The sequence below is a fragment of the Battus philenor genome, unplaced genomic scaffold (assembly GCF_028537555.1).
Source record: "Battus philenor isolate CCGP_79_NKW_IND1 unplaced genomic scaffold, ilBatPhil1.0.hap1 SCAF_27, whole genome shotgun sequence".
Taxonomy (NCBI): domain Eukaryota; kingdom Metazoa; phylum Arthropoda; class Insecta; order Lepidoptera; family Papilionidae; genus Battus; species Battus philenor.
Window position 1 is genome coordinate 4,576,375 of NW_027181690.1, and position 18,915 is coordinate 4,595,289.

At 31.6% G+C, this 18,915-nt stretch overlaps 1 protein-coding gene across 1 annotated transcript; it reads right to left on the reverse strand.

Moving 5' to 3' along the window:
* Positions 1-675: 675 nt before the first annotated feature.
* On the reverse strand, positions 676-15,310 carry LOC137925549 (waprin-like protein). Its single transcript, XM_068769008.1, has 4 exons — positions 15,202-15,310; positions 7,650-7,712; positions 6,056-6,220; positions 676-875 (listed from the first exon to the last, which is right to left on the reverse strand). The coding sequence occupies exons 1-4, from the start codon at positions 15,248-15,250 to the stop codon at positions 775-777; spliced, it is 378 nt and encodes a 125-aa protein (XP_068625109.1). The 5' UTR covers positions 15,251-15,310; the 3' UTR covers positions 676-774.
* Positions 15,311-18,915: the final 3,605 nt, after the last annotated feature.

Here is an 18,915-nt window from a genome sequence, read left to right on the forward strand (position 1 = left end):
ATTATATCAAAAAGATTTAATTTTAAGTATTTTTAATCAAACAGCTAAAAGGTAAGGCAACGAGAGAACGTAGTTGTAAGTCCAATAATTTCGTCAAACGTAAACCTTGATTTTTAATTTTATATATTTGATATTAAGGACAAAACTGTGGTTTAGCTCTTATATAACATCCTGTATAAAAAACTGAATATTGTTAAGTACCAAGACGATTCTCTTCGGTTTGAAACCACTATCTAACTACTCTTTATGTATATATTTCACAAGCTACAGTGCACTCTAATTAGCAACACATTTATTTTTGTTCACTACAATTTTTTCACTCTGTATGCTTTTATAAAAAAAAACTCCCCCGCAATGCTTCTGTTAAACAACAAATTTAAAGTTTAAAGATTTTTTTTTTAAAAGAATGTAAAAGCTAGCTAATTTAAAGTGATAGATAGGTAGCTAATTACTGAATGAATACGAGTATCTTTAATTGAGAACTTGTGAGCTCTTATCAGAAAAACCTCGTAGCATTTATGTTATACTTGTTTTTACTTTTTATAAAATTCAGCTCTCCCGGAATTCTTCTTACGACACGCGTAATTGATGACTAAGAAATAAATTAAATATTAGGAATTTGTACTGCATCTATGATATGCGGTCTGGTGAATGTTGATGTATAAAAATAGAGCCTTATACGTTTATGATAAATTGTATTTTATAGTTACTAATCTAACAGAGTATTAGTAGTCTAATGTGATATACAAAATAAATAAAATGGAGTCTGTCAATTTAGGCACGCATGCATTTCATCCTCTTGGTGGCAGGATCCGTCTTGCATATTTCGAACGCGCTACATTTCACGTTATTGCAGTACACGCCGGGGCCGCCCGCTGTGAAAGATAAATAGTATTTTTACATCAGTATTCGAAAAGATAACGAATTTGATGACTATAATTAACGTTTTATCGCAGGACGTCCACTGTAGGATATAAGCCAACCCTATAGATTTCCATTTGGACCAGTTGGAAGCGGTCTACATTCAGCGACCTTCTCTTCTTCTTGCAATGACCTAAACAATGTCGCCTGTCTACCTTATAGGTGGAAGTCCATCGCTGCCCTTTCTGGTAGTCTCCACTGCAAAACCTTAACAACCCAGCGGCCACCTGTCCTTCGGCTATTTGACCTGTCCATTGCCAATAAAATGTACCAATACCCTATGAAATGCTGGTTACTTTTGTTCGTCTACGAATCTACTCATTTCTTATTTGATCTCATAAATAAATCGAACAAAAATTTCTTGTAAAATATTTTTTAAGAATATTATGATATCCTAGCGCTTTCTTTATTTATTGTCGCCATACTCCATTCTCACCATCTCTATCATAAACAGCAGAGAACTAATAGTCATTTACAATGTTTTTTGTTTCTTATTTAATTTCGTATTTACTACATGTTGTTTAACTCTAGCACTTATGAATATTTGTGTGGATCTTAATTTAAATGCATGTATGCGAGCCATTTATTATGTCTAATTGATTGATGGCTTTTAGCATAATGGTATAATTTGTATGGTTTTTTTTTGTTTTACTTGTTTATATCTAATTAATTTACTTAAAAACTTTAACTCTCGCTATCATAGCTTTATATCTTATACACTATTTTTGTCTATTTATACTATTTTATTTCTATTTGCCTATTAACATTTTTGAAATTTGTTCAGCGACGCCAGATCATCCGTTACTGGCCTGCACCGTACTTCGGCCAAGGAACCTTGTGCTAACTTTTCTGACCAGTACATCCTTCATGATCTGGTCTATGAAAGCAAGAAGGGGCTGTCTGAGTCTTTCGTGGGAGACATCCTAGCGTTCGATTGCTGTCCAGATGTAAAATCGTAGACGTTCAGTTCGCGCCCAAAATGACAGCTGTCAGAACTGACATTTTTTAGTAGGTCACAGAACGCGCTCAGAGCAACATTGGCTCAGAACAACTTTAAAAAAAATATTGTTGAAAAAATAGGGAGTTTTATATTATAATCTCCAGGATGTCTTCTTTATTCCAAGCGTTCACATGTATAGTTTGTTTTGGTAAAATTATTTTACGCTTAAAGTGGTGGTTAAATGTTTAAGTCCCTTAAGCCTATTTATAAATTAAATACACATCAATAAACGCGTCATCCAAAAGTGCCAGCAAAAATAATGTTATGTTGAAGTTTACTTAGAGTCATCTTCTAAAATTTTTTTAGTGGAGTAGAAAAGTTTTTTATATATTTATTAAAAATCATTAGAGAAACAACATAAACTGTAAAAATAAAATGGTTATGCGAAATTTCAACGACATTATACGGTTACAAAACTTAAGTTTCTTCTTTAAGTAAAGGCTTTAAGCCTGTGAAGTATGCCAGATAACAAAAAACGTTACGTAATTTACGAAGTCAAGAACCCGCATGCGACTTGCGAGCCACGTTGCTCTTGAGTTACCATGCAAATTCTTTTATAAATTTTACGATCAAATTATACTTAAAACTAGTGATTGTGACAAGATAACTTAATAAGATTAATACACAATTTTGTCAGGCTTTCATCAAGGCGTTTATAGCTCGCTATATATTTTCTTGATATAAAGTGTGGTCTTGTTGACAATAGCTGGTAGCTTTCTACTTATAGTGTTAAAATAATCATCGATTCAAAAGAACTTGTAAATGGCTAGTAGAATAAAATGTTTTTATTTTTTTTTATAAATATTTACTCTAATTGAAGATGACAAAGCTTACGAGGGTTTGTATAAACCAGGGTTGAACAAGACGCGATCCGTGGCCCGCCACACATTTCTAAAATTGAGTATATTTTATAGACTTTCTCTTATCAATATATTATTATAAAATAATTATAGTTAAATGGTGGTACACGCTAAACCGAAACAACTAATTAATAATAACCACCGATCAAAACTGAGCGATCCACGATTAGAAAGCTGCTAAATTTCTCATTAAAATATTTTGCATTAAAATTTGTACATATTGTTATCCTAGTGTTTACTACTAACAAGTTTTTTAAATTACTAATAAGTGTAATTTTATGTGCGGACCGCCAAAAAAAATTTAAATTTTGTGTAGCCTGTTGATTAAAAGGTTGCACTCCCCTGATCTAAACCTTTTTTGTAGTTATTAATCTCGGCCGGTTTCTTAGGAAACTGATTAAATGGCATTATTATAAATAACAAGCAAAAGCCTAGGATCTCACGGTAACTCTCTAGTTTCGTTATTTTTAAAGAGGGCAGAGGGCGCCTAGCATAAGATATGCTAGGTGCTCTCTGCGCCCAGCCGACTCGAATCCGTGGAATATGCAAATACCATTTGAAAAGCAGTGAAAGTTCAGTAAAAAAAATTGTGCATACAAGATTGATACAAATGGAAGTAACGGCTCCCGCATGTGCAATGTACCATTATTAAAAACAAATGTAGTAGCGAAAACAGCTGTGATACGTCTTATTATAATATAACATTGCTCACTACACGATTGATATGTTTTCTCGTACTGTAAGTAAAATCGATAAAGTTTTTTTTTTTGAACTTTGATTTGTAATAGAAAATAAATTCAATAAAAACAATTTAGAAATGAAATTCATATATGGAAATATTGGTATTGTGGTATTAAGCAGTGTAACGTATTCTAAAAGCTATTTTAGTAAATAGCGATATTATTGTGTTAAGTTCAAGGTACACATATTGTACGTTCGATAAATAAATAAATTTACTAATAGAGGAAGTCTACAAAATAAATCAATATTTTTAATTTAAAACTTTTCGTTTTATTACCGATTTATTAACCTTTAGCATTCTTTTCGCAAATAATCCATTATATTATTAATTTTATGCCGATGGCCTCCGTGCATAATCGATACGCACTTTGCGGTGAATTCGGAAATGTATATTGCGAAAGAGAGACGTCGGCTGCATATTACTATATGTTACAAGGTTAAAGAAGCCTTGTTCTTGACTTAATACAAATACATATAGTATTGGATGCGGGCAGCCCAAGACTGGTCATTGTAGCTATCTTTAGAGGATATCTATGCCTTGCAGTGCCTATCGGCTGACATTTATAAATGAAATTTTATATTATTATTGAAAAGTTATTTAAGTCTTATGTCTAAACCATCACTCCGTGGTGTTTCTGTCGACCAAATGCCTGTCGTGTAAATGTCATTATCATTTCACCCACGGAAATCTAGTGCTGAAAGTATGCCTGGATCAAATAAGATCGATTGGAAGGGGCCTGCATCCATCACCTTCGGTCAAATGTGTTTCTACGGACAAGTTATGTTACTAGGCTACTCACTGAGCGACGGACTACAAATAGGCGATCAAATGATTTTGAATGGTGATAATCTTTAACCTTATATATATATATATATATATATATATATATATATATATATATATATGTATATATATATATTTATATATATATATATATATATAAATATATATATGTATAACTACATATAACTTAGCTCGGAGACATCCAAAGTTGAGGCGTTACATAACCAACAATGTTAGGGTAGGAAGTCGCCTAACTTTTAGACAGGTCCGATCAGATTTGTATTGTTATTTTATACCACCTCTATAGTTGCGAATGAAGTTAGCCCTGGTGGCATTTACAACTTTATCGGAACAGAGTTCACGGTTCGGATGGGTCCGTGAATTATTCTATAATATATAAAAAATGTTATGGTATAAAACAGTAATATTGCTTAGACAAAATTGTGTTTAAACACTACACCATAATGGGAATATTTCATTATCTACATGTATTTTTATATATAATAGTTTACTTAAAAATTACATTTTAAAACAATATTTTGCTGAGAAAAAAATATATGTAAACATTACGCCGTAGTCGAAATATTTAATTATCTATACATACACAAAGTAATGTTTATGTTTATAAATTTTTGTACCTTAATAATCATTTTACCGATAGTAAAAGTATTTTAATAAGCAGCTTTATATGCTATGGGTATTGCAGTAACTCGCCACTACATAGTGTTGCAATTTGTTAGTAAAACACTATAAAAAGTTATGAGCTAGATTGGTGTACTGTCTATTAGGTTGCTTAATGATTTGACGAACCTCCAGTGTTTCTGATTAAGCGTATGCATTATTTGTTTTCGAGTAGTGGCAACCGGATGGTAGAAAAATTAATTTTGCGATCGTAAGTCGCGGATTCGCTTCCCGAGATACAATCTCATATAATTCTCATTTTGTGCGTTAATGCTACTCCTTGGTTTTTGATTGTCACTGCTCGCAAACAAGATTCCAGCGAATGGGCAGTAGCGTATTCTGCGTACCATAATACCACACTACGATCGCCAACCCACCTATCATGCGTGATATATCCCATCACAAATATCTTTGGGTGAGGACTATGCCTGGCAGTGGGCGTCTATGGGTAAAAATGATATTATTATTTCATTAATTTTGCATTTGAAAATTATGTTTTGATTATTTTTTCCCCGTCCTATTAATAAATCGAACTCGGTGTGTATAATAAATATTGAAAACATATTGAAGTATTACATTCATTGGCATGACAACGTCTTCTTGGTTTAGCTAATATCTAAAAAAGCTATTTCTAAATAAACTTGAAATTGACTGTGCCTGCTTATTGTATTATACTATAATTAGGAAGAAATTATTCGCTATTGTCGCTTTCAGGTTATGTAATGAGCTACCAGAACCAATAAGATGCGCTAAATCGCTGTAAGGATTTAAAAAATAGTAAAAAAGAGAAGCACATCCTTAGACTCTAAAATAGGATATTGTATAGAATTTGTAATTCATTCGTATTTATGTATGTTTGCATCGTATTGTATGTTTTTGCATAGACACCCTAAATTGCCCTCTTCTTCATGTCTCTCATCTCCATCAAAAGGTTATCTGGTAGAGATCGCCTCGAGCGATAAGACCGCCTTTTGTACCTCTATATAAATTGTTTCATTATTTTAGTTTTCTATGGTGTAGAAAAAAAGTATAAATGAATAAATAAATAAAAAAGTGAAAAAGCCTTACATTGATGTTTATCGTTTCCACTAGTGTTTCCGAAAGCGTTCGCTTCGATGCATGACTTGGTGTTGCAGCCGTTCGGGCAGCAGATCTTGCCGTGGCTGCAGTCGTAGTTCTGCTGGCATTTAGGGCTACAGCTGTAGATCTTGGACGGTTGCGGACAGGTCCCCGCTGTGGGTTGTAATGATAAGATATATATTAAATAATAGGTAGGCCTATAGGCAGACTAAAAAGTTTTGTCGGATTATGATAATGAATATTAAAAGTTTAAAAGACTTATATGAAATTTATCGGGATGCCTATATTCAGCAGTGGACGTCCTAAGATCATGAAGATGATGATGATGAATCACATCCGTCTTTCAGTGTATTTTCAGCCGAATCCTGGAACTAAGTTACTGTAAATGATTAAGATTAGCCTTAGCCTTGAAAACTTAGAATAAGTGACATTAAAACAATATAAATGTAACAAGGCCATTTAAAAGTTTTCACCTAAATGTTTAAAATACTAATATTATTATTTATACAGTCGGTACCATAAAATACTCTGTTTGAATAAACAGATCTGTAAAAATTTTTAAAAAAATTTCATTAACCCTAAATTAATGAACTAACAAACAAAATAAAAAGAGGGCTAAAGAAACGCAAGTTAAACAATAAAAGGTAAACTTCGTAGTTCGTAGTTTAGACTAACAATACTATTTAATTTATCTATGAAATATATTTAACTTTTATCTCATAATTTTTTAATCAGCGCCTGAAAAAAATGTTGTTAGTAGTTTATTATTATTACATCTGCAACAACAAAATTGTTTTATATTAACTAACGTAATAAGCACACTGAGTATTCTTACTTTTATTTCATTAGTATATTTGTTACATATTTGATTGGTTATATTATTATAGATATTCAAACGAGAATTTGATATAATATTTAGAAACTAAATTGTCAGGTGCCACAAGCCTAAAAAAAACAAAGAATGCTATATGACGAAATTAAGTAGTCTGATAGTATAGTATAGACTTTAAATCGGCAACTGCTTTTAAATTTCGCCGATTAATCAGATGCCACGCCGTTACACATTTTTGTCCAATGCGCGTATATTTGTTGTCTTCTTGAATTTTCTCGTTTACTTGTCAATTTTTTGAAAGTTCTCTATCTGATTCTTTAATTGTTGTTAAGCTAAACCATTTATATTTTTAAATATGTGATCTTGAGCTTGGTCCGTGCTAGACCAGATTGTTAAGTAAATAGAACGCTTAACTTCTTATGAAAATAAAATATTCATGAACATGTTTAAATATGCAGAAGATCCGTGGTCTAAAGAAAAATACTTGAATATAATAATGCAATAAAATGTTTAGTACTCCTTATTGTTTTATAATTACATTTACTTAAGTAAAATACTCTGTATTTTTTTGTATGTATGTTTATGTGTACTACAGCACAGTATATATACACTACAAATATAATAATAAAGTTATATACATACAAACACATACATATAAAATAAAAAGGTATTACACTACTTAGTAGTGTAGTACCTTTTTATTTTATATGTTTTAGTTTTTTATAAAGCATAAAAACAGTTATCACAGACCTGCGTTCACGCTTTCTAGAAGCAGAAATGCGGCAAAGATGCACAGGACTGTCGTTAGGGAACCTGGAGAACGAAAACCAAATATACATTAATAATAACATTAAGAGTAACAAAACCGTATAAAAAGTAATGTGGCGAGGAATGGAAGGCGATACGTAAAAGTAATGTAAATGAAAGCTGTGAGAATGAAAGAAAAGAAAATATGAAGGATGAAAGAGATAAATTGTGAAGTATGAGAGAGAGAGGGTGAAAACAGGAAGGTTCATATCCCTGTCTCAAAAATAAAATGGCGGAAAGAGAGACCCCCCAATAACGGGAGCCATTTAATTATTGTTATAATCGTTTATGTAGATACAAGTCTCACATAGTGGTTAAGATGTGTCTAAATATAGATTTCCATCTTCTTGTTCAACAGCCTTATAACGAAAGACTACTATTAATATGTGTTACCAATGACTTAAAAAGATTGATCCATGCAGAGGGTCATTCTCGAGATTTTTTTATTAGATCGAGCAAGGAACGAGTAGATCCGTAAGTGAACGAAATTAACTGCATAGTTCAGCGGATGTGCAAGTCGAAGTGGCAGTGTGTAGGCCACTTAAAGCGCAGTAAAGATGGATCAGCAAGCGCAACGTCAACCCACAAGGTACAGACCTTGCTAAGGTTATTGGAAGACACTGTACGCTGCCAACTGGTTCTATCGGAAATCTATAGACGAGACCTATGTCCAGTAGTGGACGGTATAAGGTTGAAATCATCTCTCAACACTCGCATGTAAGTAAACTCACCCCGGTCGTCATTACAAATAAAAAAGTAAGACAATTAACGGACGTTAATACTGCTCCATACGTATAATTCAGTAGTTTTTCATGGCGTTCTTTCTCAGGGTATCTTATTATGTAGCAGTGCCGCCGATATTAGTTCTATATTTATTTTACAGAGAAGAGCTATACATATAATATGTTCCCTATGAATGTTATGTTTGCTAAGAAATGTTTTAATATAAATTAGTATTCTAACGGTTGCTTCGCAATATATATTTATTAAGATTATTTATGCGCCATAGTTTTAAATATTATGTATAAAATAGTCACAGACACTTGAAAAATTAAGAAATAAAAATAAACTAGTAACGCCTAAATTTCCTCTTCAAAAAATTTACTAATCCTTTATGCATCTGGGTGAAAGCATATATAATAAAGTTCTACAAGATATTTAACCCTTCTTTGCATGATTTTTACTATTTTATTAAAATAAATCAGGGTGATGTAATTAATGCTCTAGATTAAAGGAAAAATATAAAAAAAAAATCCTAGTGTGAATAAAAATATGTATTATGTAAAAAACAATATGATGAAAATTTACATCATCATGCAATTTCACATATTTAGCCCGGTACTAAATAAATAAAAAAAGTTGTTTACTTAGTCTTCTTTTTTAGTGATAATTAAAAAAACAATAATTATTTTATTTAAGCACCAATTGACGCCACATTTATTACACGAAATTGTAGAATAGCCTTTACATTTGAGAAATTTGCACCGGGGTGACCCACCTACTTTTGGTCAATGTTCAGCACCATCTTTTCTTATGTCTTTTGGAGGTGGTGGAGCTGGAGAACCTTTATTTTTTGATTGTAATTCTTCTTCTAGTACACTGGTACCAGGACGCCCTCTTTTAGCTGCTTTGGTGGTTCCTTTGTTGCATAACACAAAGGACAATTCATTTCTGAATTGGCCCATTGTAAGTAGACTCTTTTTAGGTTCATCACTTTTTTGAGCATTTTTTTTATAAACAATCCAAGAGTTTATAATAGCAAGATCAAATAGATGAAAAAAATACGCAAATACCACTTTTTAGACCCCATTTTTATATGATTTCTGCCCAAAAAGCTATCCATGAGATCTACTCCTCCCATATGTTTATTGTATTCTTGGACAATAAACGGACAAGTAATATCAGTATGTATACCAGTATGATCTAGTGCTAGGAAATTTGATTACTGGCATGTTTAATAATATACCAAAGAACTTATACAAATCATATTCTGTAAATGATATAGATGAACTGGGATTACTCTGTTTTTTATATAAATTTGTCTCCTTTAGTAATGTTTTGATAAAATCTTCAGTGATAAAATGGTGGAAACATTGATATGGAGTTTCTAGGTGTGATAGACCACTTGAAGCAGCAGAACTCCCCAAGAAAGTAATTTTATCTGTGTCACACACCAGATTCCTTTTTTTCCAAATCAAGCTTCTTTTGTCAAATGGAAAACTGGATGAAGACTGCAAATTAGAAAAATTTGATGTGTGAGAGGGTTCTTGATCGTCTGGTTTTACAAGAGGAGGTTCAACGTCAGCATTTTCATCCACATCGTCATCATCATTCTCCTCCTGCAACACTTATAATTTCATCAGCATCGTGGTTTTTATCATCGTAATCTTGGTCATTAAGGCCATCTTCTGAGAGCCAACCGCCTTATAACTTACAAAGATAATCTGCAATATCTCTTTCATTCAAGTTTCCCCAAAAACAACATAAAATAAACATTTACAAAAAAAAATTCCCATACATTACAAGTGAAGTTACTGCATAGTGATGTAAATTTCTATCACAACGTTTTGAGAAATTCATTTATAGTGTTTTGATATAAATTGTACATAAAATAACAAAAACATGAAAACAAACCTTTTTTCCACTCATTTTCATTTTTTATTGTATTTTATATCTCCGTTTATTTCCATAAAACAATTTAAAATCTCGCTCCTTTCTTCCAGTCTCAACAAACAGCAGAATAACAAGTTCTAGGTCTGGTAATTCACAGTGACCTTTGCTATTTTTCGACAACCGCGTTTTGTTGTACGCAATAGTCGCTTAAAAAGTTGCGAGCAACAACAAATTTACGTTACAAGGGTTTTGAGTATCTTTTTTTGTTGACTAAATGTTATGATGGAAATTTCCATCACCATGCAAAGAAAGGTTAAGACTTTTCTTAGTTAAATCGAAAATTAAGTCTTTTAACAAATAAGTGTTATCTAAGCATTTAAAAGCTTTTTGATGATCGAGATATGTTTAATTTGGTTTGTTCAGTTGCTTACATGACTTATATTATAAAGCAGTCATAAACAATTCTACAATTTATTTAAAAGAGCAACTGTTGAGTTTCTGGTCGGTTTTTCTCTACAGATCAGCGTTCCACGCCTGTGGGAGCTTACTATTTATATTGTTAAAATCATCGACTATTCGAAAGCGCATGTAAATGCCTACTTGAATAAAAATAGACGTTTTGGAATTTGAATTTGAAATGATGATGAGATGTCCAAAAGGCTCACATTGTGCATTAATTATAGTTGGTGTATGATAAATATGTTTTCTTGATACGAGAAAAGCCCACTAAAGTAGGCGAGTAACACATTCCCAATTTTTAGTATCACAAAAAAAAATCTTTTCATTGTAATAGGATTATTCACAATTTTTTGTTTATCATAATTGTTAAATTTATTACATGATAACTCATGCATGAATATTACATGGGAGTATATTGTTAATATTTTTATGGAGCCCAAATAGGTATAACAAGCCTATCTTTATTTCTAATGCTAACCTTATGTAAGTCGTTATAATTTTATATTTATTAATAGGCAAGATTACGATATATATGTTGAATATGTACAATCACAATTATTCTTCACGAAGCGTTACTCTAAGAGTCTCTAGCTATCATATGTATATAGACTGCTCAAATAGCTCTTATTCTTAATACAAACATTGTATAAATATTAGTTTGTAAATGATAATTTGTTAAATCAATTAAAATATCATTACAAACACGTTATTAAAAGACAGTGAAAGTTCTTATATCAAATTTCATTAAAATATTTCCTACAAAATAAGGTCATCGTTACTAATAACTATGATAAATAATACAATAGGTTGGTTAGTAATAAAGTCGTCTTATAACCGTTCCGAAATCTGGAAATTCAAGTGCATACAACCACGCGTCACCGTGAAAAAGTCAATACATGTCAGAATTTTCCTAGTAATCTTACTAACATATGCACAATAATATTCTTATTCATAGATGATATGATGGAATTATTTTCAATTAATTCCAATTTGTACCTCTAGATTGTTTCGTTTACATAGTTTTTTTTTCTTGTTTACTGAGCGCAGACAGTAGGGAGAGATCTTTCTTTTCCCTGCTGCGAGCCACCACAGCGTTTTATCATGTACAATCTTTGTAATGGATAAACACAGTTAAAATTTATATGTATAAAAAAAAAGAATACAATCTCAAATAATTTAAATTTTATGCTTGAATTATATAGGATTGCCACTGTTCACAAAAAAGTTTTCAGTGGACGAGCAGCAACATCCTTTGGGTACCATAACCCCATAATACCATACTGCAGTTGCCAACCCGCCGACCAAACGTGGCAATAATGATATATCTTCACGTAGATATCTATGGCTCATGCCTTATATATATAAATATTTATATATATATATATATATATATTTATATATATATATATATATGTATATGTACATATGTGTATGTATATGTATGGATCTCAATGGAGTATAATTTATATTATGCTTACTTGCTCTATTCTTTTCTAATCAAACTCTTAAACTTCGCAATATCGATACATTACAAAAAAAAAATAATGCACTAGAAAATGAGTATGTTAAGTTTTTATTATTTTTAATAAATTTAAGGTTGGCGTGAGTAGATACATGCTAATTTTAAGAAATAATTTTTAAGAATGTATTTTCTTGTCTTCCGTTATTTAAGACTGATGAATATTAAAGAGCAACAATCGATACATATATATTGAATATTACAATTAGTGACATTTATAATGCCGACTGAGAGATCTGCCGAGGCTTCTAATCTGATGTTGGAAACTTTTTTAGTATAATGTTATGAACACTGCTTAAATTTTTGTGTACATACTGTTTGTTTCTTTAACCACAAATAATAAAAAAATTGTAAAGAGTTTAAGAGTTATAAAAAGTAGGTCTTTGTTCTTCAATGATTCGGGACTCCCCCGTATGAGAAATCACTGACGCCAGTAATATAATCTTTTATTTTCCTTATTAGACGTAGACTTTAATACACATATACTTTTAATATACTCTTACTCAGTAATGTTGTTTCATTAGATAAGTATTGACATATATTTTCTTAGATTAAATATTGCATTGCATTGATCATAAGGAAAATAGGTTAATTTAATAAAAGCAATAATTATGCAACTATTGAGTTGGCAGCTTGGCAGCAGATTTTGTTTTTTAAACATGAAGGAAAATTCAGAATATTTGTTAAGAAAAATAACTTTATTCAATTAGATACAGTTCGCTTTTGTAGATAACCTTTCGTTATTGTTCTGGAATTGTTAAAATTACTTTATAATTTATAATCCTATGTAAAGGTTTATCAAAAGCTCAACGAATCCGCTGGCTTGATCACTTGGAGCGAATGGGATCGGATCGGAGCGTGAAGGTAGCGTACCTGAAAAAACCGAGGGGTCGAAGACCAGTGGGTAGACCCAGGTATCGCTGGAGCGATCGCGTTGAGGCAGACTTGCGCGAATTTTAACTTATTTTATACTTGCGATGCGTTGTTGCTTTTTCGGAATTAATGCAATAAAATATGTCAGAAGTGCACGACCTTTCCTTTCATTTTTAATTGGAATAAAACAAGGCTAAAGCGACGGCATTGTTATATCGTTTTTTTATTAAATTAATGGTAGACGTCCAAATAATAAGGAATAAATCTAAGTTAAATGCTTTAACTATGTTAGCAATACATACAAAGAAGTGAACCATCCTTTCGACAAAATTTGCGATCACTTAGACGTCAACCTATTAAAACATCAATTATTCAAAAGAACACATAAATCGATTGCAACAAAGAAGGTACGAACAATTAAATCATTGGGATTATTTTTAAATTATGTTTCTATATTTAAATATCACATCATTAGAAAAACTACCATGGCGAAGTTTTATCTAGGTAAAAAATATATCTTCATTACTTTAGAAATAAAAAGCGGTAAAACCAGTTTCGTACGAGATCTCTACTAATGTTTAAGATAAAATTTTATACTAATCATTTGAGGACCTCCGAGATTGTTTCTCTTTTTTAACTAACTGTTTGCTATCAACTTTGAAATCCACTGATTCTGGAAGACTGGTTGGAAGCTACCTGCATCTTCCAAAGACTATCTACCTATAAGAAGGACAGCCGATCTTGTAAAGTCTGAGTTCTCCACTCCACAAAATTTTGGCTTCATTGCTGATCTGTTCTGAATGCTGTGTCCTGTCTGCCTCTGTCTGTCTTCAACTTACCACTCTGCTGGACGATGTCTTTTTAATATTGTTATTATATAATATTATAATACACATGTTAAAGATTACATCAATATGTAGTTACATCTAGATATTTGCAAAATGGAGCTTACAGATTTCTTTATCCAATAATTTAGTATTTAACTGTTTATTATTCTTTATTGTAGGATACATTTAAATGAAACAAATTGAATAGTAGTGTGCTTTTTAAATAATTCACTTCAATTATAATTTGTTTCATATCACCATTGATAAACACTTTTTATTCGTTCAAAAGGAATACGTTTATAAACCATTCAAGATCAAGATTAGTTTCTTCACAATGTAAAAAAAAGGTGGCAATATTAATATTATATTAATATTATTGCATTTTTATTCTCAAAAATTGTCACTGTAAATGATACTATGTGGATAAAATTATGCATAAGTAAATAGGAAACAATAAGTTACCAACGAGTTTTGCGTTATTTTTTACCACACATCCCTCGGGGAACTGATGGTAAGGGAAGTAGAGTAGCTAGCTGCTGGTCTGATCAAACCAAGTCAGTAACTGTACATTCTATTACTACTGTCCTAGGAAACCAGAGGATAAAATGGTATAATATGGTACATGTTAACGCCCTCGCGGTGTTTCAAAACCGACACGACCTTCAGTAATAAAGAAACAATTGGGAAAGGAAGACGTTTATAAAAGGAGCATTAGGCTATCAAGCAATACATAAATGTATATTGATATTAAAATATTATTGTTAATGTTTTGCGCTTGTGTTCATAAAAAACAAAAAGTCAGTTTCGTTTCATTAAACCATGTAACTGGAAGATTCCATTTGTGGTAATTTTATTCTTTGTTGTGTTTGACAGTCATTAACTGCTAAGTAGGTAATAAATTTAATGTAATCAGCAATAATGGAACCATCCGGGTCTCCATTTACAAGGATTTCTTTGTGGCTGAACAATTGACCGCACTGTTTTATCTGTACTTAATAATATATAAAAAAACCTATAAACATGTTTTGCATATATTTATTACTTTCACATAAAAAATTACGCATTTATTTCACATTAAAAGGTCTTTAAGATGTTTATGTTTTAAAATTAAATGATACGTAAATTTACTGTGGTTATTCTATTAGGCAATTAATAATATTTACGTCTTTTAGTAATATTATTTATAACATAAATTATTACATACCCATTATAGTAATAACACAAGTTTGAACTAGGTATGGATTATTTAACATGCACTCAGCTGAGGCGCTGTTTCAAGACTGGACCATCGCACAAAACCAGACAACTAAACGTGCGTCTACTCTTAAATGCCGTGAAGGCATAAACAATATTTAATATACTCGTACTTAACATATCGAGGTCTCGGAGAGAACTTTCCTGTTTTTCACATCAAGGTAAAACGATACAGCAGTTTTTGAATAAAATGTGCTAACTCTTTTTTTCAATTAAATTTTATCTATAAAAAAGTACAATTAAAAAATATCTATAAAAAACAACAAAAGATTCTTTGTGCAACTTATCAGTACATACTAGAGAGTATCAACTACGCACAACAGGAATTATAAATATATGGTTCGGTTAATGGTGAATCAAAACAATAAATATTTTTTATTTATAAATTTTAGTTATGTTAATTTTTATTATACTTAGTTTCTCTTAAATTGGGCTCTTTTAACATTCCTCTCTCAAGTATAATTATAATATGATCAAATAAATAAAAGAAACTAAAAACTACATGACTTAGAAATATCACTTACTGGTATAACGACTTAATCTCGCCATAAGTATTGTTACAAAAAAAACATTTTTTTTATTGTACGCAATATTTATTACTATTACAGCGTGTTAGTTTAATACATTAATATATAACCATTAAAGCTTATTCGAAGTGGTCTCCATTGGCTGCAATAAAGTTCTGTAAAGTTTGAGATTAGCTATCGATAGCAGCACGCACTCTTTCTGCTAGAATATTCTTCACTGCCGTATTCTACTGCCATTCGTATGGAATGTTTTAAGGAACTTAAATTGTCATGGCGTTTCGAATCAATCTTACTCTCTAAAACTGAGTATAAATCAGTGATTAAGAGTATAATCCAGAGGATTAAGATCGGGATAAGAAGACGGCCCGTCTTCAGCTTTGATGAAGTCCGGAGCGTTCCTTTTTATTGGCGCGAAAATAATAAAACAATGAAAAATTGGCTAAAATTGACAGATTTCAAATTCAAAAGTAATGCTTTGTTTATTTTCAGTTATAACGGTATTTATGGCCAGACTACGTGCATGTTATTATAGAAAAGTAAAGGCCGCAAACAAAAAACATAAGTAAATAAAATCAAATTAAATTTCATCGTTTATTTGTGAAAACAGGTAAATATTACAGGATTTTAAGATATTTATACAACGTTCTTACAATCTTTTTTCCTCAGAGGCGTACAAAATGTCATAAATACCTAATGAAATAACAATTTCATAATAAGTGTACAATAAATAATAAATAGTTCAATATTTATTAAAATTATTATTAAAATATGTGTACTTATAATTATTATCTTGTGTCTAACTTATAGGTTTATAAAAAGTCAATTTAAGATACAAGTAAGTAATAAAAAATAGTCATTTATAATAACGTCAAATACCTAAAGTATTGGATGCGGGCAGCGCAAGACTGATAATTGTGGCGATCTTTGGTTGAGACTTATGCTTGGCCTTGGGCGTCTATCGCCTGACATGAAGATAAAGGACCATATCGTACAAAGTCCTCCAGGCTCCTTCAAACTTCATGCTGTCTTGAGACCTTAACGCAATCTCGAGTTACGTGATAACGCGACAATAATAAGGCAAACATCGGTGTGCCTTGCCGTGACCGTCTATCGATATATATTTCTTGACAACCCGTTCAGTTTAAATCAAAATGTAGATTCTGTCTGGTTTAAGTTTTAGATGAAATATTCTAAAACCATATACAAATCTCATTCATTCAAAAAGACCAAAATAATTATGAATAATGATTACAAGTTGCATTAGATACGGGTTAGTGAAACATGTCGATATACAAATAACTGGTTTTACCGGAGCACAAGAGTGCATATAGAATAGCAAGTAGCACGGCTGTGATTGCGTTAGCTCTAAATAACGCAAACTGTTAAGATAAAGGTAAACAAAAATGACAAGAAACGTTTAGAAACATTAGTAACTACTAAATTGAGGTATCTGCCCACATTTTAATGATTTTATTATTACAAGTACTTCTGAGATAAATATTTTTGGTATTAATTAAGTAAAATGTTGCAATTAAACTGTTTGGTTATACTGAATATATTTCACCGGAGATTTAAACATAAAAATAAATAAACAAACCAGTTTTCCGCCATTTATATATTATTTATTTAATTTAATTTAATAATCTATATTGTACACGCTAGGATATTTTTAAATAATTTCATAATAATAAACAATAGAGTACAATGGGCAGTCTTGAGACACAAGGCAATCTCTTACAGACAACCATAGTATGGAAAAGGTAGAATTATAAATAATGAGTAGTTAACGTGTACAAAACATACATACAAACATGCTTACAAAAAAAATTTTTTTTTTCGTAACTATTTACGTCCCGCCATAAAACGTTCACAGCTGGACATATGTCTTCCTTGTAGATTTCCAATAGGACCCGTAGCAAGCAGACTTCTTCTAGCGTCTTCCTGACCTTTACCAGGTCGTCTGTCCGCTTTGTAGATCTTCGTACCCTGCGCTGACTGGTCCATGGTTTCCATTACAGAACCTTAAGACTCCAGCGGCCATTCTGCGTGTTGTGTAGCCTGCTCACTGGCACTTCAACTTGTCTATCCGCTGGGCTGTCTGTTATTTACATTCGTCTACGAATTTCCTTATTTTCGATTTGATTTTGTATAGCAACTACCTAGCAAAACCCTCTCCTTATTCCGTTGAACGACTATGACAATCGTTTGCATTTTTTTATTGCTGCATTACATGCATTTTTATTAAATATGCTTTTAATACAAATTTTGTGTAGTCCCCTGACTTCTGGGTTAGGTGTTAACCTTTCTTACAGAACTCCAGGTCCTCAGGTGGCAGACGTCCAGGTCTGCCCAAATAAGCAAATGCAGAGAAAGTAGATACTTTTTGAAATATAAAATAGAGAAATTTTCGCAATTAGTTTTTAAATCTCTATCCTTAGTCATCAATTTTTTCTATTTTCTATCATTTCCACCTGTATGCACATTAGGTGTAATTCCGCGAGTGTAAGTTTAAGATAAATTTGAATCATCCACCGAAAAATCCACAAGGCATCCTCTGGTTCTTCAGCCATTCGGTCTAACCTGGACCACGCACCGTATCATTTTTTGGCATAGCTTGACCAAAGTATGATAAAGTTATGAGCCTCTGAAGAAAAGAGATAGTACGACATTAAATGATATCCACACCATTCTTCAACACCTAATTATTTAGTTTTTTTGTAATCACTAAAATTATGTCAGTGATGTCGAGAGACATGTAAATTTAATAATATGGTAATATTCGTTACATATCTATAATCATAAATAAACGCTACTTTTTCTATGTTTCATATCGTCAACATCGTAAACATATTTGCCGCCAAACTTAATTACACATAGCGTTATGATGTTACAGTTTGAATGGCGACTCTTGTTATCAAAGTGGCAGCCCTAAACCAGGACTACTCTAATTTTTTTGTAACAAAACTCTAACGAGTAATCTTATGGATATGACATATAATTTACCACGGCATGAAAGCTTTTCTATTCATTTCGTGTAACAGAAAAAAATAATACTAAAACGAAATTTATTATTTGGACGATAAACTGAGTTACCTTTTATTAAAGCGCGCGTTAATACGCCACGAAATAAAACAAAT